The sequence below is a fragment of the Ambystoma mexicanum genome, chromosome 6q (genome assembly GCF_040938575.1).
Source record: "Ambystoma mexicanum isolate Mex_15411 chromosome 6q, UKY_AmexF1_1, whole genome shotgun sequence".
In the NCBI taxonomy this organism is placed as follows: Eukaryota; Metazoa; Chordata; class Amphibia; order Caudata; family Ambystomatidae; genus Ambystoma; species Ambystoma mexicanum.
Genome location: NC_090937.1, coordinates 222824190 through 222847757, shown reverse-complemented (window position 1 = coordinate 222847757; position 23568 = coordinate 222824190). Strand labels below are relative to the sequence as shown.

At 44.7% G+C, this 23568-nt stretch overlaps 1 protein-coding gene across 1 annotated transcript in view; it reads right to left on the bottom strand.

Annotated features, from left to right (window-relative positions):
• LOC138515911 (alcohol dehydrogenase 1-like) overlaps positions 1 to 23568 on the bottom strand; it is a 321818-nt gene that overhangs the window by 132277 nt on the left and 165973 nt on the right. The window contains exon 6 of the mRNA XM_069630674.1: positions 18007 to 18267. Coding sequence (XP_069486775.1) covers positions 18007 to 18267 — 261 coding nt within the window. The remainder of the gene's footprint in view (positions 1 to 18006; positions 18268 to 23568) is intronic.

The following is a 23568-nucleotide window of genomic DNA, read 5'->3' as shown; positions in this document are numbered from 1 at the left end:
CAATCCCAAATCACTCATGTTCCCGGATCACAAAACATGATTGCTGACGCCTTATCTCGACGTCCTTACTACATAGCCACTGAAGACAAGGCCTATCCTAAGATGTTTCCCCACACTATCTTTGTAGCTCAAGCAGTCAACCTCCTGGAATAAATCTGAGTGCAAACCCAGTCCTCTGACCTCTGGAAGGATATTTCAAGGAAGAATCCATGGAATCTAAGAGTTAAGGAAGGATATTTATTCAAGGACAATGCACTGGTCATTCCTACGCAGAAATGACAACAAAGGATAATAAACCTCTGCCATGATACCCTTCACTCTGGTCATCGTGGTATAACTAACACCCTCTGTCTTATACAAAGACAGTTTTGGTGGCCTGGAATGAAGATCGACGTACAACAGTACATCAAGGCTTGTGCTATCTGCGGTCAAAACAAACATGATAACAAGAGACCGGCAGGTCTTCTACTGCAACCATCACTGCCAACAAGACCATGGGAATTTATTGCTACAGACTTCATTGTGGAATTACCACCTTCCCGAGGATACACGACCATCATGGTAACCATAGACTTGTTCACTCATATGGCTCATTTTACACCTTTGTATAAACTACCATCCTCCTCAGAACTTGCTGGAATCTTCCTGGAACACATTTTCCGTCTTCATGGACATCCTTCCAAGATCATATCGGACCGAGGACCTCAATACGTCTCACAATTCTGGAAACATCTGTGTCGTATTCTAGGGATCCAACGCGCTCTCTCATCAGATTATCACCCACAAACCAATGGAGCCACGGAACGTGTAAATCAGACTCTGGAGCAATATCTTTGTTGTTTTGCCGCCAAGGTTCAGGATGGCTGGTCTCTCCTCATACCCCTGGCCGAGTTTGCCTACAACAATTCGGATTACTCAGCACTCAAGGTCAGCCCTTTCTATTGTAGTCAAGGTTTTCACCCGTCAGTTTTACCTTCTGTTCTTCCACATCCCACTCCAGTACCTACTCTCGACTCATGGATTCAGACTGTCATCAACATACACAAGGAAGCCAAGGAACAATTGGAAGAGGCCCAGACACGCACTAAGTGTTATGTGGACTCCAAAAGAAGACCAGCGCCTTCTTATTCTGTTGGTCATCAAGTCTGGTTGTCCTCAAAACTATTACCACAACATCTACGGCCAAACAAATTAGCCCCTCAGTACTATGGACCATTTTCCATAAAGGAAATCATCAATCCTGTCTCATTTCGACTCAAGATACCTGATTCCTGGAAGAGAATACACCCAGTCTTTCACACTTCCCTATTGAAACCCTACATCCAATCCACCCGAAAATCCTATAGACTCAGTCCTGTTATTGTGGACGATCAGCTGGAATATGAAGTGTCCAGAATATGCGACTCCAGGTATAAACGGGTCGACTTCAATACCTGGTTGAATGGAAAGGATATCCTCCTAGCGAGAGAACCTGGGAACCAGTTTCTAACTTAAATGCCTCTCGATTGCTTAGAAGATTCCATCTCATACACCCGGGCAAACCTGGTGGAACAGGTCTTCGGAGAAGGCATGCTGTCATGACCCATAGAACTTGCCCCTTCTGGACTTCCTGGTCCTTATCGCGACGGGGCTTGTATTCCTTGTTACTCCCAACATGGCCATGCCAAGTGACTTGCCTCGCACCAGCTTTCACGTCACACATGGCACGTTCTATACATTGGCCACGCCCCCACGGCCCCGCGCGTCTAAACACTATCATTAGGTAGTAACTTGACGTGTGTGTGCTGTTCAGCGAATCCACTATTCCTAGTTTCCTGGTTCCTTCTTCTTTCCTTTCACCCCTTCCCTCTAATTCTGCTCCCGGAATCCTCAACCCTAGCGACCGCTACTTATTTCCTGGACATCCTGGAACTGCAACTTTCCCGGAACTCTGAACGCACTCTGCAGCCGGACGAGACTCGAGCGAGCCTATACAAGACACGATCCGTCCACAAGAGGAATCCTCCCACGGAACAGAGCAAGAAGCGATCCCAGGTGAGACGGGAGGAGATTTATGACATATGTTTCCTTAATATGGGGCTCCTCATTGTTTGATCTCTTGTTAATATTATTTCATGCTTGCACAGTTTTGCCCTGGAGGGCTTGTTGCACCCTCTTACAATCCTCGTTATTTGGTCAAATCTGCCTCTCCAAGGTCTTGGGTTTCCCTACCTGTTTATAAATATCAAAAAGTGTCCTTGCATTGTTATCATTCTTCTCTATTTGATTATTATAAATGTTTGTTTTGTATTCTTTCTCCAGTTGCTTCCAAGCCTTTTTGTTTTCGCTAGTCTTGTTTTTTGCCCATATTCTTTCAGCTTTTCTTTAAGCTTTTTTGAGGGTGGTCAGATCTGTCATAAACCAGTTTTGGGGTTCTGGTTTAACTCGAACAGTTTTCATTTTTCATAGGGGCAACTCTATTCAGAAGTGATTCTATAAGCGTGTGGTCTGACCAAATACAGAGGGATGTTTTAACTGTCCCTATATCAATATTATTGGCTGTGACCCAGTCCAAGGTGTTTCCCTTCACATGGGTGGGCTCTTGGGTAAGGACCTGCATGCCTAATTGTTTGTTGTTCCAATATCCCTGCTCTGTGTCCTCTGTATCCCCTCTCCACCTGTTAAAATCCCCTAACATCACTGTGGCACAGTTAAGGCTATTCATCGGGGTTAAAAGCAGGCCAGAATCCTCACTTAAGGAGGGCATCTCCACGGGTGGGTGATAAACAAGTAACAGATTTATACAACTATTCTCTGATGATTTAAATTTGGTATGAATGATTGCATAGCCCTCACATTCAATGATCTTTTCATACATCCCAATCTCCTTCCTAGATTGGATGGCCACCCCTCCTCCCAAGCCATTTATTCAATTTAGGCAGAAGAAATCATACGCTACGGGTGTTACATGCTCTATTTTTGGACCACTAGATGCACGTTGCCAGGTTTCTGTCACACAAAATGTCACCCGTATTGTCCACAATGTAATCATGTATGTCCACCGTGTGTTTTACTAATGATTGTGTATTTAGCAGAGTAAATTTAATAGGTTGATTGACTTGGGATGTGCTTACCTTCCCTTGTCCCTACAAGTCCATCTGAGATTGTGTTAACAAGACCAGCTAACCTGTTGTTATATGTCAGGGTGTTTTTGTGAAACAGGCAGCTGACGGTGTGCGTGGTGTGTTCACTGGGCGGGCACAGCTCCTCCATGATTGGCAAATGTACTGGCAAGTCGGCACCCCCTCGCCAATAAAGGACAAGCGCCCCCGGTCAATATCTGTTTTAATATATTATGCTGACTGTGTTTTAGGAAATCATAAGTTTGGCAATGGAGCTAGGCTTCTCAATTCTTCAGCACAACTGTATTGTTGTGGGTTAGTTCATTCGCCTTCAAGTATGCAATAATGCTTTACCAAAGTATATCAGTGGGAAATTTCATCTGCAAAATGAATGGTGTGTGCATAACCACTATGCGACCAGCGTAATGGCCGGAAACTTTCCAAAATCACACCAGAAAAAAAAAAAGCTTTGCACCCCCTAGTAGCATTCAAGCATAGTTTTGCAGCAGGCTTATTGCGATAAAACATACTTCCTATACATATTACAGTTGTGTATCTATATTCTTTATTTTTTGCTGACATAACATTTTTAAATCAGTGGCAACATTTCCTAGAGTGCATCCTGGTAATAAATAGAGAATTAAAAAAGACGTTACATATGCCATGAAAAAAATCAGATGGAGAAAAACAAAGGAAGGCTCTTAGCAACAAAAGAACAGTAGGTCTTGTGATGATTGCACTGTTAGAAAGGCAAGCAATATGTGTGTGTACTCCGGAGACATGCAGGGCCATGTCTTGAATGCATCCATGATTACCAGACACAGATTAAAGGGCAAGGCAGCCAAGGATGTGCACAGACCTCTGTCTGATCTGCAGTGTCCAAAAGCAGCTCATGCATAGCATGAGCATTTCTATTCTATTTAACATTTACACTTCTGAAATACGTCTGGAAATGTAAAACTGCATCTCTTGACATGCGCCAACTCAAAGGCACTCGCTGTACCTACTTGTGCTGAGGGCTTGATAATATATTGGAAACTCAGCCCTTCACTGAAGTGGGTGGGGGGAGGGCAATGGTTATCTGGGAGGTAACACATTCCTGGTGCATGCAGAAGCGAGTTGGGGCTAATTTGCAAGCGGTCTTCGCAGTGCTGTAGCTTTTTGCTGCAATATACAGATTGCAGAACTCTATTAACACGTCTGGATCGGCGCTCCTTTATTCTGCCTTGCAGCTACAAAATCTTCCTGCGTTCGGAAGCGAGTTGGATCAGAGTTGCAAGCAGTCTTCCCAATCATGTGTCTTTTTGCTACAATATCCAGTATTAACACGTCTGGATCTGCGCTCCTTGATACTAACTTGCAGCTACAAAAGCTGCCTGCATGCGCATTAGCGAGCACGTTCAGAAGCGAGTTGGAGCTGTGTTGCAAAACAGTCTTCGCATTCCTCGCAGGACAAAGAGGTGAGGTGGTAAAAATATGAATTTAAACATTTGAAGTACATTCCTTGAAATTTGGTGCCGTGATCATTACAGGAACAAGTAAGGGAACTGCCTATCTGCCATCCAGTCTTGGTGCGCCTCCAATGATCTCTGCATCAACGGCAGCAAGACTGGGATCCTTCCCATTGGGACTCCTACTCCCTCTTGCTTCCCTTCACTCTGGCCTCCCTGTATGGGCTCTCCCCTGTCTCCTTCATCTTAAGCCAGAAACCTTGGAGTCATCTTCGACTCCTCTCTTTACTTTCTCCCTCACATCCAGAACCTTGCCAAGAAGGCCCACTTTCAACTCCATCTCCTAAAAGGAATCCTTCCTTTCCTCACTTTCCCCAGAAGCTCAATGTCTCCAGAGCTGTGGTACTATCTAGGCTAGACTATTGCAACAGTTTCTTCTTTAATCTATCCTCCTCCCTATGTTCCCTCCAGTTTATCCAAAATAGGGCTGCAAGACTTATCCTTGGTCCAGGGACCGCATCTCTTCACCCCTAAAATCTCTCCACTGACTCCCGGTTGCTGCAAGGATAAAATTCAAATACCTCTGCATCATCCACAAGGCTGTCTGGGGCAGGGGACCATGCTATTTTCAACTAGCCCTCACCAAATACTCTCCCTCCAGACCTTTACACTTCTACGGCACCAACTCTCTGCGTGTCAAGCGCTTCTCCAAACAGCGAGCTGGCGGACAATCTCTTTCCTTGGCTGGCTCCCTCCTCTGGAACAGTCTCCCCCTTCCTCTCCGTCTTGAGCCGGATCTCCTCAAATACTGGAAGCTCATCAAGGCTTTCCTTTTCACCTCCTCCTTCCCCCTCTCCCTCCCTTGCTGAACCCCACAGTTGCTGAGATTGGTGACCAGGGCCCTCATGTATCCTCTGGGACCTGCCCCCCATCCCCCAGTCGCCTTCAGCCTCTGCCCACTCCCAGCACTTGCCTTTGGGCGCCCACTGGCCTGTGTTGGTGCACAGGCCTGCACTATTATTGGCATCTGATCACTCTCACCAAGTGATCACTGGCAAACATGTATATCTGAAACGAACTATCCAACACTTCAGTGAAACTCCTAGCACTTACCCTGCTCCCTCGTCCCTTCTTTCTCTCTGCACTTGTACGCTCTGAATGCTCACAAGGTCTAGTAGGACTAACTCTTTCTTTCTCTTCATTGTTATTATATTTGTCTTTCATTCCCATGTTCCCTCCCCGCTGCCCTGTGGGCGCTTTGAAACACATTGTACTTGATGTATAAGCGCCTTACAAATGCACAATAAATAAATAAAACGTTACTCAAACCCCCGTTGCCGCGCTCATATGTTTTGCGTAGTAGGATGAGCAGACTGGTTGCTGTGATGTGAACCAGTAAATCACTGGCTCTGGGTCCAGCAAAAATAAAGTTGCAGCTAAAGGGGTTTCGCCTAGACCAGGATATGATCTGATGAAAAAAGCTGAGCGCTCTAAAATGACCAGTTTCTTTTTGGCAACACCTAAAGTTGTAAATAAGATTTCAGCTCCCAGTGCAAACAGAATGTTGCCACCTTCAACATCTGTTGCCACAGATAACAATTTGTTGTTAAATCTGTGTTTGAATCTGCAGCCGGAAGCGCACAACGAAAATCCACAGCAATATCACATCCAAGGTAGCCGAATGATAATAAGCACTAACCTGTTGGCGACCCCTGACATAACGCGACATGTTTCTACAACCACGGATGACTCTGATTCATGTAATACGTCGGCTGAAGCACAAACTTCCTGTCCACAAAAGGGTACTTCCTATATGTTGACCTAAAATGCAATTGTAGCAATGGTGGATGCGATATTCTCCATATGTTCTACATTGGCTCAAGATCAACGTGACACCAAAAATATTTTGGCAAGAGTTGTGGACATCATACTGACATAAAGTCATGGAGATAGTACATTAAACACACAAAATGATTATGAGAGCCACCCGGATCCCATGGAGGATGGTGATTATGATACGCCCTCATTGGTCACACCTCCGAGATGACATACTGTAGCCGGACATAGAAATGAAGTGACAGAGATTAAAGAGGAGGAGCCAACTACAAACAACAAAGGGCCTAGGAATGTGGCTCCCACTAAATCAAAGCAAATCAAGACACAGACAGCACACGGCAGGAAAAGGCGTCGAATCCTAAGGAAGAACAACAAAAACGCCCAGTCGACGACCAAACCCACAAAGAGAAAAAACGACCAAGCGTTAGTCAAGATTGTTACTTCCTAAAAAGCCAGAAAGAACATGGTTCGCCGTCACTCAAAACAATGGAATCAAACCCTGAGCACACTCCAAACAAATGGCTTCACGACCTGGGACACAGCCATAGTTAGGGTGGCCAAATTTTTTATATCCTTTTGCGGGACACTTTCCCACAAGTCGGTGATGACGTCACAGCTTCATTCACGTTTGGCCCGCCCCATTTGTAATTTAAATTTGTTAATGGCTCATAACACCTAGCTTAATTGCAATGCAAATGGTTTGTCCTTGGGAGGTGATGGTCACGTTTTTTAACTGAAAACATGATCATCACGACTCCAGGAACAAAGCATTAGCATTGGAATGAAGACAGGTGTCATTGCATTAGCAAGATCGACCTGCAGGTTCAAAAGGAGCCGGCCACGGAGCCGCCCAGCGAAAGAAAGCAGCAGGTGGCAGCGCTGTGGTGTGCAGACGGCCACTTCACGTTTCAGAGTGGCTGTGCTGGACGCAGGTTCTCCCAAGAGTCACACTCCAGGGAACAAAGCAAGTCAGGACAACCTGAGTCGCACAGCCACTCTGCAAACTGTGGGACAAAGTCCTCAATTACGGGGCAATCCCGCAAAATACGGACAGTTGGCCACCCTAACCAAAGTATTAATGCTGCTAATCAACATTTACCTGGCCCTGTGGAAAACGCTGAGGCAGGGGCTCTCACCAGACCGCATAGTCACATACAAGCGGCTGAAAACACGGTAATGGCATCCACAAATGCATAAGCAAACGAAAGCAACTTGCCTACTTTGGTCACTTACACTGAAAGGATACTGACGGAAGAAGGATGACCACATTACCCCCAAAGTGAGGGCTTACCTCAGAAGAACCGTGAACGAATGCATGTTTTACCCGTGGAAGGACGTCCACAATATAGTACGACTCTGGCCGTCTTTGTGTCATACCTCCTCCTTACCAACAGGAAGTGCATTTAACAACAAAGTCAATACGCATAAAGGAAAGAAACACTTCATACGAGAGCCCCTTTATAAATCGCACACATGTGTTGCGTTTGTTGTATCAGGTCCCGGAACTCAGAATAATTACTACTCATGCTCTGTTTAGTGTGGAGTTACCTGATTTGGACAGCTGTAGTAATTGGGCCATTGTCACTTTTGTTTCTCATGTGATTGTTGAACGAGTGTGTGCCTTTTCAACACATCTGAATAACTTGGGCTTCGAAATACAGTTCATGTTACCGGTACAGAAAATTACACCAGTGATTGTACTCTTATATAGACAGACAGGGAAAAGCACCAAAGCAACATGGTGTACTCACAAGAATTATATGGCTGAGATGACGAACACTCAACTATCACATATACCAACGATGAACAGAAGCAACTCACAGTTTGAAACTAACCATTGTGTGGTAAACGCAGATATTGGGTGGCAGCATCGACTGTTTGTACCCATTAAACCCACACAATTATTGGCTTGAAACAAGAGAGGCCATCATTAATTTCTTCCACATCAAGAGGGACACGCACTAATAGCAATATGTCTGCAGGAAACATGGCCAATGCAAACATTGGAGATTGATGGATATACATCCACACCCGAGAAACCATCGGAGGTAAAGAGAGGCGACCAAGACGAGGATTATACATTGTAGCAAAAAGCCATCTGCATATGGAGGAATGCAAACAGGGTCACCCCAATAATAACTTTCTTTGTTCTGTCATTGCTGACTTCCCGGGCAGAGCTTGTAAGCTTGTAAAACCCTGGGGATTGCTTGGTATGATCCTCGGATGGGTCATGCCACACTCAGTAATGGAAGAACTGCAAAGGACACTTTGGCAGGGAAGAGCACGTAGTGGGGCGGTAATAATAGCAGGGGACTTGAATGCTCACTATATATCAATGGAAGACAGCACCGTAGAAGAGTACCATAGTGAGCTCATACATGAAAGGAATGCAAATCTCAAGAGGAACCAGAAAAATCTATTGGATAAGGCAAGATCATGGACTAACCTGCTTTTGAACTATGACTTGCTGCCTTTGGTACAGCCAATATGTCCTTCCCTGCTCACTGTTAAGACCTGGCATGGTGGTGATAGAACTTCATACCTGGACACTATATTTGCTTACTTATCAAGTGTGTACTCTGATGTTGAATTATATTGTGAATTTTAATACGCTGAGTGACCATGCAGTTCTACTAGCTATGGTGGCCACGGGAAGGCCAACGGTGCAAGCCACCAGCAATACACAGGGAAATCGTATCAGGTGGGCAACCACAGATGTAAACAGAGAAAACACTCTATCGACTGGATTTGTATCTCATGAGGATCGAACATTGGAGGGAAAAGTCTGCTGTGTAAAATCATTGTAGTAAAAATTATTATTGACACACTTATGCTTGGTGGATGCACATACAAATCAAAGGTACTCAGCGGTATTTGACATTGAAATACACGACACCAAGAAATTGTACCGCATGGCCATCCGAAATATTACACTTTCTAAGAGCATGACCACTGAAGGAAAACTGAACAAATGTAGAATCAACTATACTTAGTGGTTGAGGACTCACGAAATAAACAAAAATTCGACAAACTGGAACCTGATACATAGTTAAATAAAAGCCCATGATGCCAAAACGTTTTGGCACATATACCGCACAAATGTATATTGGGGTTAACGCCCAAGGAAATCAGTGTTATTTCTGAGGAGAGATGGTGTGAACACATTGAAAAACTATACTGGAACAGAAATACTGAAGCATATTAAGGTGTTGTTTGGAAGGAGGAGCAAATGATTAGTAACATCATAATTGATGAAGAGGATATACAAGAGAAAATCATTAAACTTAAATCTTCAAGATCCCCGGGGGCCGGATAACAGGATCTCCGTGATTACTTCCAGCATGAAATACTGAATCCGAAAATGTCAAATTCGAAAATCGTGCTGCGCAGTGATCACTTTCTCCTGCATCCGTTCCCCCTAATTACCTTTTTCAGCAGCACACTTGTGTGTGACACCGACACCCCTCTACCCCTGCAATGTCAATTCCCTCCCACCAACGTAGGTCGGAGCTGGCCCAGCAGGGTCCGTTCTTCTTTTTTTGTACTTTATTTTCCCCCTCTTTCAATGTCATGGAAGCACGGGACACCCCCACAACCCCTGTAGCCCATTATGCTGAACCAGGGGACGGGGGACACAGCCGCAACCACTGCTCCCCTTGTTCAACATTATGGGCTTTGTTTTTTTTTCCCCATGCCGAATGCGCAGTAAATGCACATTTGGCATTCTTTTTCTAGATTTTTGCATCCGAAACGGGATAACCTACCAAATATAGTCATCAGGCAAAACCCAGGTATGTGGGCAACATTATTGCACCATAGCTTCAGGCAAATAATAGACTGTGGGCGTATCACTGACAGTTGGCGCCAATCCATTCGGATCCCTGTACATAAAAGAGGCCTGTTAACAGAACCTAGTGACTTCAGACTTCTGGAAATGCTGGATCTTATTAAAATTATTGAACAAATGTGTGGAGACTAGGAAGTTACTTAGCCCTCAGCAGACAGGTTTCAGAAAGTATATGGGCACAGTATATGGGCACTACAGTTGCCGGTGTCAGAAGCAACATGTAGGGATAACAGCTGCCCATACCTGTGCTTTGTAGACTACTCCTGTGTGTTTGATTGTGTTATCCAGGGACTTCCTGTGGAACAAATTGGAAAATGAGGGGGTGGGGGGTCGACCCAACTTTGCTGTACTACATCAAAGCATCAGTCAGAGTTTCACAGGAAGGTGTATTAACAAAATACACCAATACTAACCTTAGATTAAAACGGCTGTGTACTTGCCCCGCCCTATACAACCTGTATGTGTCAGGCCTTAGTAATTAGCTGGGGAAATGCTGTTGTTTCGCCCCTAAATTAGCCAGATGGGCCGTGGGATTGTTAATATATGTGGACGACACAGTTCTAATAGATCAAACTCTGGTGGGACTCCACAGATCAATAGCTGCTTTACATGAATACTCTAAACAAAATGCTCTAACGATCAACACAAATAATACCAAGGCCATGACCTTGGGTGACAGTAAACAATGCAGTCTCTCTTTTACTTGGTATATTGGGGGAAGAACTTGGGGCTGTAAATTCCTTTTCTATTTAAGACGCTCCATTTGCTCACATCCAGTAATAACTTATTACAAAGACACTATGTATGCTAAACAGGAAATGCAGGGGTTCAGTGGAAGCCCTATTGGAGGTGCACACTAAGAGCATTGTGCCATGTATGTATTATGACTTAAAAACATTACCGGAAAACATGTTGGTTGGATAAAGGGCCTGGAAGGGAAATTGTTACTTTCAATGTTTGGTCTACTGAGTTCTGACCCAGTGGAGGCACTGCACCTAGACCTAGGCTTGAACTCTCTTCTAATGGTCTGGAAAATGGCATTTTGTAAGCTATATTTTAAACGCTTGCACAGGGAGGAAAACAGAGACAGCTTAATCACTCTCATTTCATTCATTCATCTCATGTATTTATTTCAAATGCGCCATAGTCCGCGGGCATCAGGGCGCATTCTAACACAGGGACATTTCAGAGGTGATGGGACAATAGAACATCAAGGAGAGGGTGGAGGGCCTTTATTCAAATAACAGCGTTTTCAGGTGTTTCCTGAATACCAAGGGTTTCTCTTCCGTGCGTACATTTACTGGAAGAGGGTTCCATGTTTGTGTAGCTTGGAAGGGGAAGGATCTGCCCGTGCCTCTAGGTCTTTTAATGCGAGGGACAGTAAGAAATTGAGCCATGCTGTATCATAAGGATCTACTGGGTTGGTGTCGAGTCAACGTTTGTTTTAGGTATTGGGGTGCATTTTCATGTAGACATTTATAAGTTAGTGAAAGTGTTTTGATTTTTTTTTTCTTTTTTGCACTGGTAGTCAGTGGACTTCCTTCCAGAACTTGGTAATATGTTCCTTTCTTGGAATGTTGCACAACACTCTGCCCACGTTATTTTGGATAATATGAAGCTTTTGTATGGTTTCCCTACTTGCTCCACCGAGTAGGGCATTGCAGTAGTCCAATCAGGGCATTATGATGGGTCTAACCAGTGTTTCTCAATTCTTGCCAGAAACTAGCGCGCTAATCTGGCACCGGACTTTTAGGTGTTAGTGGGAGTTTTTAACCACATTATTTACGTGTGTGTCAGAATTCAGGGATGCTTCCAGGACACTTCCAAGCATTGTTACTTGGTGAACAACTGGAATGAGGCATTCTTCCACCTTGAATCTTGTATATTACTGGCTACATTTGGCCCTCACTTGTTTAGTGCCAAAGATCATGAGCTTGGTTTTCGAGCAGTTTAAGCACATCCAACTGCTAATCATCCACTCCTTGATGGCTGGATAGATGTCATTTAGATTAGCTAGGTCTGTGGTATCGTTAGGTCCGTCACTGGTTGGAAATAGTCTGTGTAATTTGTGAGAAAAGACCCCCATTTTCTAGTTGTTCGCATAGTGGCTGAATGTATATGTTAAAAAGAACCAGTGAGAGGCATGTCCCTTGGGGGACTCCATAGCTAATCCAAGCTGGTTCTGAGGAAGTTTGATTTTGGATCTCCTGTCACTCAGGAAGGAGTTTATCCACTCAATGGCATAGTCTGAGCAGGGGTGCGTGGTCGAGTAAATCAAAAGCGGCTGACATATCCAATAGGATCAGTAGCCCTGTTTTACTGTCGGCCAGCCTTTAGAACATTTAATTACAAAAGAAAGAAAAACGAAAACAATGAAAATGGTTATATTGGCCTTGTGACAATCTTACCGTGCAAGTGCAAGACAAAGTTGATAAGTGCAGAGGAGGTGGAAGAGGGAGGAAAGCAGGAGTGGAGTGCCCAGGGGTGGGTGAGCAAATGCTGGGGGGGAGGGGGGCGAGACAGCAAGTTCCAGGGGAAGATGGGAAGAAGAATGCGAAAGACAGGGTGGATCAGGTAGAGCTAGTCTGGTGAAGGGTGCCCAAGTGCAAGTGATGGCAAGGGATGCTGGGTGGGGCTGGTAGAGGTGTGGTCTGGCCCTTGTATAGCTCAGAAGGGACCAGGCCTCATTCACAGTGGCAGAGGGACATTAGCAGGGGACAGGTAAGGAAGAGGAAAAGAGGAAAGTCTTGAGCAGTTTCTGGAACTGAAGAACATCTGGCTCAAGTCTAAGGGGGGGGGTGTGAGGCCATTCCAGAGGGGGGAACCTGCGGAGGAAAGGGATCTACCTCCCACTCTCTGCTTGGAGAAATGTCTGACCTGCAGAGAGTTGGAGCCAGAGGACCCAAGAACTCTAGCAGGGAGGTATTTAGGAAGTAAAAGCTGGATGTAGAGAGGTCCCAGGCACCAGACAGCCTGGTGGATGATGCAAAGAGTCTTAAATGTGATCCTTGCGGTCACCGGGAGCCAGTGGAGAGATTTTAGGGCTGGTGAGATGAGGTCCCTGGGCTTGAGGCCAAGGATAAGTCTTGCAGTCCGATACTGGATTATTGGAAGGGGGCGAAGGGAGGAAAGAGGCAGATTGAGTAAGAGGTTGTTGCAGTAGTCAGCCCAGAGAGAACCACGGCTCTGGAGACGTTGAGCTTCTGGGTGAAGGTGAGAAAAGGGAGAATGCCCCTGAGGATGAGGAGCTGAAAGTTGGACTTCTTGGCAAGGTCTGCAATGTGTGGAGAGAAAGAGAGAGAGGAGTCAAAATGACCCCAAGCTTTTTTGCCTCACAGGTGAGTGAGGGAAAGGGGTACCAGGGAGGGTGGCCAGAGAGTGGGGGGGGGACACAAGTAGCAGGTATCCCAATGATAAGGATCACCATTTTACTGGCATTATGGCAGAGATCGTTAGCAGAGCACCATGCCTGGATAGCAATCAGGCAGTAAGGTATGAGAGAGGAAGGAGAGGAGGTAGAGGATGGCAGCTTAAAGGAGAGCTGAGTGTCATCTCCATAACACTTGAAATGAGGGAGAAGGTGGAGGTCAGGTGGGCCAGAGGAACTAGGTAGATTTTGAAGATTCATGACGATAGGATAGAGTCCTGAGGGACGCCACTGGTAAAGAGTGAGGTGGAGGAGAGGAAAGTACCCATTTGCACTTAGGAGGGTCTGTTTGAAAGGAAGGAGGTCAGCCACTCCAGTGCCCGGTCCGTGATGCCTAGGGTATCATGGAGACGATTTATGAGGATGGAGTTGTTGACACCATCCTCATACCGGTTTGAAAGCCAAGTAGGGCACTCTCTGGCCCATGATTGCTCCGAAGCCTGACTGGTTTGGGTGGAACACAGCTGATGACTCCAGGTGGACCTGCAGCTGCGAGGCAGCGACTTTATCTAGAATTTTCAGCAGGAAGGGGGTGTTTGTAGTGGCCTTAAATACACCGTTTCCTTAGGGTTGAGCCCTAGTTTCTGTATTAGTAGAGTTATGACCTCTTACTTGATGGCAGTTGTAACTTTTCTGTGTGCAAAAGAGGCATTGACAAGTCTCCTGAGGAAAGCTGAGAAGATGTTTATGTTGTTCAGTGTTATTTTGGCTGGTATAAGGTCTCCCGGACAGGGGGTGGGACGTACGTCATGGCGGAACGCGTCACTAGCATGCAGAACTTGGCTTATGGAGCATTGGTGAATACAGCTATTTCCCACATATCTGAACATGTGTCTCGCTATACCTAAATAAAATGAACTTTGTATATTTGCGAAAAAGTGAAAAGCAAAATCATTTGATTGGGAAACAGTGCAAAACATAGTGGCACTCACAAGTAAAACACGATGTATAGAATATGCGAAGCAGGACCAGGGGCCTAGAGTCCTGAGAACTTTTTGAACCAAGCTCTGTTGCCCTTGGCTGCATCAGTGCCGGATTATCCATTAGACCAAGGAGGCACCAGTCTATGGGTCCTACTCCTTTTAGAGGCCCCCATGACAACATATCAAAAATAACCCAGTGCAGAAAATTCAAAACACATTAGGAGATAATTTGTGAGGGGGGCCCCGACAGTTCGGCTGCCAAGGGGCCTCCATACACAATGTCTTTGTAATGTTTTTTGTAATGTTTTTATTTGTTCTATGGTGCAAACCGCTTTTACTAAACGCACGAATAAAATTAAAAAAAAAAAAAAAAAAAAATCCTGCCACTCAAATAGGCATAGAAAGTCTGGGTTGTGTAATGTACATCTGACATGTTGCAGAAAGGGATGTGCGCTGTTTGTGTTGCTGCATGTAACTTCACAGATTTGTGAATCCTGGACAAAGCCTCAGATCACATAAAGTGCAACAGTGATGGGTGATTTATCCTGGTTGGTTGGAACATGTATTCTGACATCTGCATCGAGCAATCAGTGGAAAAATGGCATGCAACTCAGTGACCAGTTGAGCAATCAGAACTATGTTTAGCACTTTTTGGTGCGTGCAGATATTGGTTGTGGACAATTGCCTGTATTCGTTCGAATTTATATGGTGAAGGTCCCAGTGTGTGGTGGCTGCGGTCGCTCATATGTATAAGGAGATACTTTCTGCAGGAAAAGTTAAGACACACTGCCCAGACTCTTAACATGGCACAGTGTTTTCAATCTACATAGCGACAACCATTCTTCTTTGGCTAGAATCAAACCTTGTCTTATGAATATCAAAAATTAAATAATCGTTAGCTCCTTAAAGCACAAAGAAAGACATACTGTAAATCTGGGCTAAAAAGCCTTAGTCCCTCTGGATTGCAAGCTTTAGGCTGGGTTCATGTTATTCTCAGTTGGAAACATTTGGATGGCCATAGTTATCAACCTCTCCTGCTGCCCTCAGGTGTGCAATGTAGGTTTTGTTCATCTCAGGTGTCTAAATGAGTGACCCAAATTCCTTCCCTTCCATACTGCATTAAATGGCTGCCTTTAACCAATCAATGATTTTACTTAATCCTCCCTCCTGAATTTTGTCCTGATTCATGGAATATTTGCCCGGTTCAAAGAGAATTTGCACTGCTGAATGAACTGGCATAAGATGACGGTGCACCTGACCTATGATTTACCTGATGAGTGTGCTCCTTGCAAATAGTTGCTGCACTTCTGGCACCACAAGGCATCAATCATATTTATTTATAATAAAGAAACTAATCAAAAAACAATTTCTCTGAACTAATACTCTTTTTATTGTATTAATTTTACAACACACATAGTTAAAAAAAAAAAAAAACTGTGATGTCCCTTCCCGTGACACTGGTGGTATAAGACAGCATGTTGAAACCAACCAAGTGATGGGTGGAAGATTATGAAATAATCTGAACCACTGGCATTGCTCTGGGCAACCTGCCACACCACTGTTTTGTAGCCCATCTGCACCCTTGCAAAAGAGGTCCAGCCATATGCAAATCATTCAGGTACTGCCACCAATGGGAGCAGCCCTGCCCGAACTGCTAGGCCAGATCCCCTCTGCACCGAAACACACGCAAACCCAGACATGTTTCAGCCTTGATGGGCCTCCTCAGTGAGGTGCAGCTTGGTTCCCTATGGCGCAGCAAGGGACCTACGTCTGGGCATACCCTCCCTCACATAGGGAGAAAAACTGAAATCAACAGTGGGGTTGAAGATTTTGAACTAATCTGAACCATTGGCATTGCCCTGGAGGGATGCCCAGAGCAAAGCCAGAGGTTATGATTAATTCAAAACCTTCCAGCCATCACCTCTTTTGTTTTGCTTTAGTCACCCCAGAGTGGGACGGGTATGCCCAGACTTGGGTTCAGTGCATGCTGGGCCTAGAGACCCAAGCTTTGCCTCACTGATGGGGCCCAATAACGCCAAAACATGTTTGGGGATGCTTGTGGTGTTGTGCAGAAGGGATGTGAACTAGCATTTCGGCTGGAATGCCCCCTTTGCGGTGGGACCAAGCCTGATTTGCATATGGTCTTTTGCCTTTCTGTAATGGCTTTGCAGGTGAAGAACGATGGTCTGGAGGGTTGCCCCGAGCAATGCCAGAGGTTACGATTAATTCAAAACCTTCCTGCCATCACCTCTTGTGTTTTGCGATTACAAATCTTGTTACATCATTCCCTGGCATCCACAATCCAACCGAAGCCATTTGCCGCATGAACCAATGCCATTCCAAAGCTGCATAATTTATGGAGCTCGTCCATGCGGATCAATGTGATTACCGCACATCCATTATGGCACGGCCGAAAATGTTGCATTCATTACAACGAATCTATGGGGAAAATAAATGCATGGGGTCTCTCCCACCCCTCTTCCTCCCACTTTAATAAATACCATAACCCACCCTCTTCTATATTTTCGCATAGATTTGTTGTAACCTATGCAACATTTTCAGGCGTGCAGTAATTGTATGAGCAGTAAACGGTGTGATACCCCTCCATGCCAATAGCGACTTTCTTGATACCATGATTCACGCTGGTGTCACTGGTCAGTTTGGATCAAAGTGTGAGCAAGACTGGAACCAGCCAGAATGAGGAGAGAGTACACTCCTCTGTCTGCTTGGCATGGCCCGTGCTCTCTAGTGGCCTTAGGGATGCCTGTAGCCCAGTCAGACTATTCCAGGGTTGTCCAACGCCAGGCCTCAAGGACAAGAATCCTGACGGTCTTTCAGGATGTCCCTCATTAATATTCATGAGAAAACATCTGCATACATTTAGAATAATTTTTACGACCCGGGCGTTGGACCATGGTGCTCACAGCACTATGGTCCATGCCGGTAACTTACCGACTCCGCCATGGCGGAATGGGTTTATCTTCATTTGCAAATTACAAGAAAAAGGAGGAAAATCCCCCCTCTGCCGAGCTCTCAAAGGAATAACCATTTGAAATAGCTACATAAAAAAAATGATGTTAGATATTGAGTGAAAATCAGCTTCTTCAGGTGCTCTAAGTTCTGCTTCTAAAAATGTCCTCCTTCTAATTCCAATTGCAGCCTGTAAGGGTGTGGAGGAATGAAATGGGTTTATGGTAACCCATTTCATTCCTCCACACCCTTACAGGATGAAACATTATATCCCAAGGCCCACATTATATGAAATGCCTGGCAATTATAGGTTGTGGAAATGATCCCACCAAGTGCAGTTTGGAAGGATATCTCGCTTTAACAATGGCTTAAAAACATGTAACTTAGGTTTGCACATACTCGACCGCATCTAGTACAGACACAAGTTAATCATAGACCTTCTTGGACATACCATGGTATCGATGGTTCCAATGCACTCAAAGGTATAATCTGCGCCACCGTCCGTCATCCCACATAGCACCTCATGAATGGGCTTGGTGAAGTCCCGAGGGTTGACGCACTCCGTGGCTCCTAAGGTTTTTGCCTTAGCAAACTTGTCTTTGTTGACATCAACTCCAATGATCCGGGCGGCACCAGCAACACGACAACCAATCAAGGTCGACAGGCCAATTCCACCTAACCCAAAAATGACACAGGTAGAACCAGCTTCAACCTGAATGAAGAAGGAAGAAGGAAGAAGGGCTTAATGGCATGTGTGAAAGCTTCAAGACCTCATTTATGAAATGCATCCCACAGTTGTATCTAGTAAAACACATCATGTCCGCCTTGAGTATTGTTCATCTACCAGAAAACCTATACTTTCACATTTTTTATGATGATACAACAAGGGCCATGAAGTAGCTTATTCAACTAAGATTTATGAAATATTGCATAATGTAGATTATTGAACAATGTGATAATTTGATATACTTGCAAGGGAGTGAATGAAAAATATGGCAAAAAGAATTGAAAGTCTGTGCGAGATCAATGTTTTCAGAAAAAATGTTCGAGCAGCTTTCAGCGGCCTAGACAAGAGAATTCTGACATTAGCATTCTGTGCAATGCAGCCAGCCAATCATCTTCTTTTCATGGTAGAAGGATTCCAGCCCAGTGAGTATGTGTGCCAATGGAGCCACAGGCTGCACACCTTCACCTCTGAGTATACCCTGCACCGTCTCATCTACCCGGTACCAGTCCCTTCACTTAGCTCTGCCCTTCACATGCCATCATCCTGGCACATAGCGAGGCCCTCTTTGAATCGAAAGCACATCGAGCTCTCACCTCACATCTCCACGATGGTCATCTTCTATTGGGCCTCTCTTTGGTTTAATGACACTGCTATCACCGGGGCGGGCGAAGGGGGTGTTGGTGGTGGGGTATTAAAAACATAAATGGACTATGAGGGTGAGGCTTACCCAGCCTGTAATTGCCCTATGTTCTTGGTGAAGACCTCTGCTTCTCTCAAGCCTATCACCTTGGGCTAGCAGCTTATTACTGGCCCTCCTCGATGACCATTAACACTTACCTGCCTTACTTGCTTCCCTTTACTAATGTGTTTCTTTATTTAAAAGTATTTTAGAGTCAACACAAACACAGTAAAAAAAAACACAACTTTGTATAGCATTACAAGTGGTCAAATCAATGACATTTCTTGTCATGCAAGAAGGCTGAATTCAAATATTTGGCATTCAATATTGAAAATGTTATTTTTCAGTAATACGTTAAAACAGGAGGGAATGGTGAAAGACATATGTTATTAACCCCCTTGTTTAACATGCATCAAGAAAGAAGGAAAAACAAGCAATGTAGGGGGTCACAAGGAAGACGTGGTGATGATCATATTATCTTGGATTAGATGATGACAGGTAGATAGGTTCACATAATGGAGGTGATTTTAGTGCTGGAAAAATCATGGATGCGTAGTTACTTATGGCTGGGCATGGCATGAGGATATTGCGATTCACAGGCACCGATAATCAAAGGTAAATCAGGCTTTATGTTGGTTTCCAACATACAAGCACTTACAAAATTAAATTACACAAACAAAATTACAAAAGAATGAGTTACAGAAAAAAACATGGTTACAAATCGAGATTCCAAATACCCGAATAAAATAGCATAGTTATACAGCAAATAATAGCAGATGTTGCCAGCCTACAACGAATATAGTTCTGCATATGGGTCCTGCCTTAGAAGAACATTTATAAAAAGTCAGTAATTTGGTAAATCGAGGTTGTGGACCAATACGATAAATATTTGTTTCAGAAGTTTCAGAAGTTCCCAGACAGAGAACTATATGATGGTATATAATTAGCCGTACGGTTCATAATCGAAGTTCCATGATCGGGAGTAAGGGCGGAATAAAGGGATAGCAATCATTAGTTCTCAAATGTGTTCCTCCTCAGGAGGCCGCTGGATGGAAATGATGATACTGCAAAGAGCACTGGAAAGGTTGGGCTAGATTGCATCAATTTAACAGCTTTACTGCTGGTTCTAATGCAGTATCAGTTGAGAATCGGCTTAAGGTGCTTGCGTCTGTTGATATCATATCGGGCATGTGAAAAATAAATGCATTTGATCTTCATCATGGGATTGACATAGGGGACATTTAGTTGCAGTGCCCATACCCCAGTGGGCAGTAAACACAACAAATGGTAGAATACCAATGCAGTATTTCATGTATAAAGATTTTGCTCATCTCGGGGGTGGGGAAGTCGAGATAGGGTTCCATGCCTAGTTGCGTGTTTACTGCAATATAGTTTGATAAGTGACGGGACTAACAAAAGTCTAACTTAATTTCAAAGCCCAGTCTTTAATAGAATTCTTTAGGATATTTTTGGATTGTATGCGAAATTGTGTGGGTTGATTCCATGAAACTTTGAGACCTAAGTTCAGAAACATATGCGTTACCTATTTAAAACAGCGGAGGGATTTACCACCTTTGGACTGTAATAAATCAAGAAGGCCCTCTCTAAAAGAAGTGAAGACATTTAGATTCCATACCTTTTGTCAGCATACCAATGGTTTCAGCATTATTTCATAATTGACCTGTTAGACCTAGTTCTAGTGCTATCAGGGCTAATGGAGCACGGCACTGCACGATGCAGCCGATTAGACTTTGCAGGAATGTATTCTCTAAAACCTAGATTTTAGGGCAAGGTACATGTCCCCATAAATCTGCCATAAATGCACATGCTGGAATGGCTTGCTTGAACCCTGTATACCTTCATGTCATAAGAGAGTGGTTTACCCCCAAAGCAGGATGAAAAACTTGCAACAGCGCTTCCTTGTCTTGAGGCTGTTAGGTTGCTCTTGTCAATCTGCCTAGACCATTTCTGGTTGCTTGATATGGTGATTTCTACATAATGGAAGCTGTTGACAGGGTCTAGCGAAAGGTTGTATAGAAAGAATGTTGGTGGTGCATGGCACCTGTAACACGCATGACTTTGGTGTTAAAGATGGTAATTGTAAAGCTTTTGTTCCTGCATATGGACAAGAACGTGGAGAGCTGTTGCCCTAGGCCCAATAGACTTTTGGCTAAGAGAGCTGCATCGTCTGCAAAGAACAACAGACTCCAATGCTAAGGTGTTAATCGTGGTGGCAATGTTATTTATGTATATTAGAAACAATAAGGAGGTGGCGGGGTGCTGCACACAGCCCTGCCTCACACTGACATTGATATTTACCAGATTAGCGTTTCTCATTCGGACCCCACGTAATCCTTATGTAGTTGTTATAATATAGAGATTGTATGGAACAGCAGAGATTGGAAGGTACCTTGAAGCTCTTCTAAGGTCTGCCATAAGAGTCTTCTTGGGACAGTATGGAAGGCTGTCTGCAAATCTATGAAGGCCAGGTACATGGCTTGGCCCTTAAACTTCACACATTTCTGGAGTATAAAGTGTAATCTGAAACATTGATCTATTGTAGACACCCCTTTACGGAGCGCAGTCTAGACCACTGAAAGAATGTTAGAATTGTCGACCCACCCTACAAGCCGGTACACTATGATTTTTAGAACAGATTTTGACTTGACCGATAATCAATACTTATTTCAGGCTGTACCAGTGCAGGATTGTGGGTTAGGCAGAAGAGAATTGAGACAATCCAAGAACTTGCCTTGTGTTCAGAAGGAGGAAGAATATGGCACGTACAATGTACTCAGGCTTGTTCCTGCGAGCAGAGGTAATTGATACATGTACATAATGGAGATGGCGAAACCAAAGAAATGTCATAGTTACAAGTAGAGAGAGACTTGTATGTAGTTCAAGGGGTCACAACTGATGAAGCTGGAGTGATGGAATCATTGGCCATGAAAAGAAATGTGTTTCTTCAATGCTCCATTACACAGATAAGGTGGGTCCACTCCTCTTCAGGCTGGCCTATGCATCCATGACATTTCTTTATGGTCCCTTCTCTCCCTTGGGAAGTACTATAAATAATCTACTTACCAAGATCAGGTGTGTTTCGGAGCAGCTCTAATTATGCCAGGCAGAATCTGAATGCTCCATACTAAAGGATGGGCACAAATTCCCAACGGGCCTCCCAGCATTGGTATGCACTTGTTGTAGGTAGTCTGAGGCGGTACCTTTGGTTTCTATCATAAGGGATGAAAGGTTGCCACTACAATGAGCAGTCTTCCTGGATGGACCTTTGCAGTGCCCACCACCAGTAGTCCAAAATACATGAATATTTTTGAATTAATGTCTATGTTGTAGAGGAGCAGCTGCATGCATCTGCAGGAAACCCTGCCCTCTTACCCCCTATATATTGGAAACCTGAGATTGTGTCAGGATCCGTCCATGGAGACTGTGGCATCAGTGGAAGTTACCGTCACGAAGACACTTTTAGGAACGGTCTAGTCCTCATCCAAGATGGCGGACGCTACTACATAAGCAGGCTCCGCCCATCTGTCGGTGCGTTGTATCTGTGCTTTTCTTCTGATACCTTCGCTCCCCAGCCTTCTGCGTCCACCTATTGTTTTCATCTCTCGCTAAAGTCAGCCTTCTGCCGTCCTTATTGCTTTCTATCCCTAGCTTTCCTAGCGTTCTTTCTTTTCTTCTTCCGACTTGCGGTCTCGGTCCGCCTCTACTCTGCGTCCCTTCGCGTTCAACCCTGTGCCTATTTACTACGTTGTTTTTCGGCTTTCACTGTTCCTACTTGCTGTATCCAGTCCGCCCCTCGTTAGCGTCCCTTCGCGTTCAATCTTAAGCATATCTATTTCTTGTCTTTAGCTTTCACAGTTCCTACTTGCGGACTCCGGTCCGCTCCTCACGCGTCCTTTCGCGTTCTGACCTGATCCCGCCCTATACCTACCATTATTCTGGTTAACCTTCCTTACCTTTAGTCCTGTGATTCTCCCTTGCTCCCTCTGCTTTCGTGGACTCCTTTCAGCTAGTTATCTTTGAGGTTTAGACCTCATTCCACGATTTACGCCTGCCGAACTTGGATCCGTACTTACCTGTACCCGCTGCAGTCCACATCATCTGTACAGCTTACCAGGACGAAATACTCAACGGACTGCACCTTGTGTCTTGGCTTCATCTGGATTATACCACCAGTGTTTACCCATCACGTGATCTACCTACTGGAACTGCATCACAGGGTTTTTTGTGCCGTTGTTTGGCTTTTTCTCTGTCGTGGGGCCTGGCTCCTCGGGGCCCCCCCTAGACAGGTTCCGCATCCTGTCGAGGTGGCCTCTGAAGGAGCCAGACCCTATTTACATGACAGGAAGACCCGAGAGAGACCCACCAAGGAGAAGTCCAAGACTCCACGAAAGCAGTCTTCACCAACAAAGGAAGACCCAGAGCAGACATCAGGTGAGGAGCAGGTTGAAGGAGAGGATAGTTCTGACAGATTGTGCTGTGTTTGACACCAGCAGTTGTGACAATGCCGCAGTGTATATTCGAAAGAAGGTACGCATTGAGATAATCCAATTGAATGTATCCCTGAAGGGACCATAATCTAAGGGACG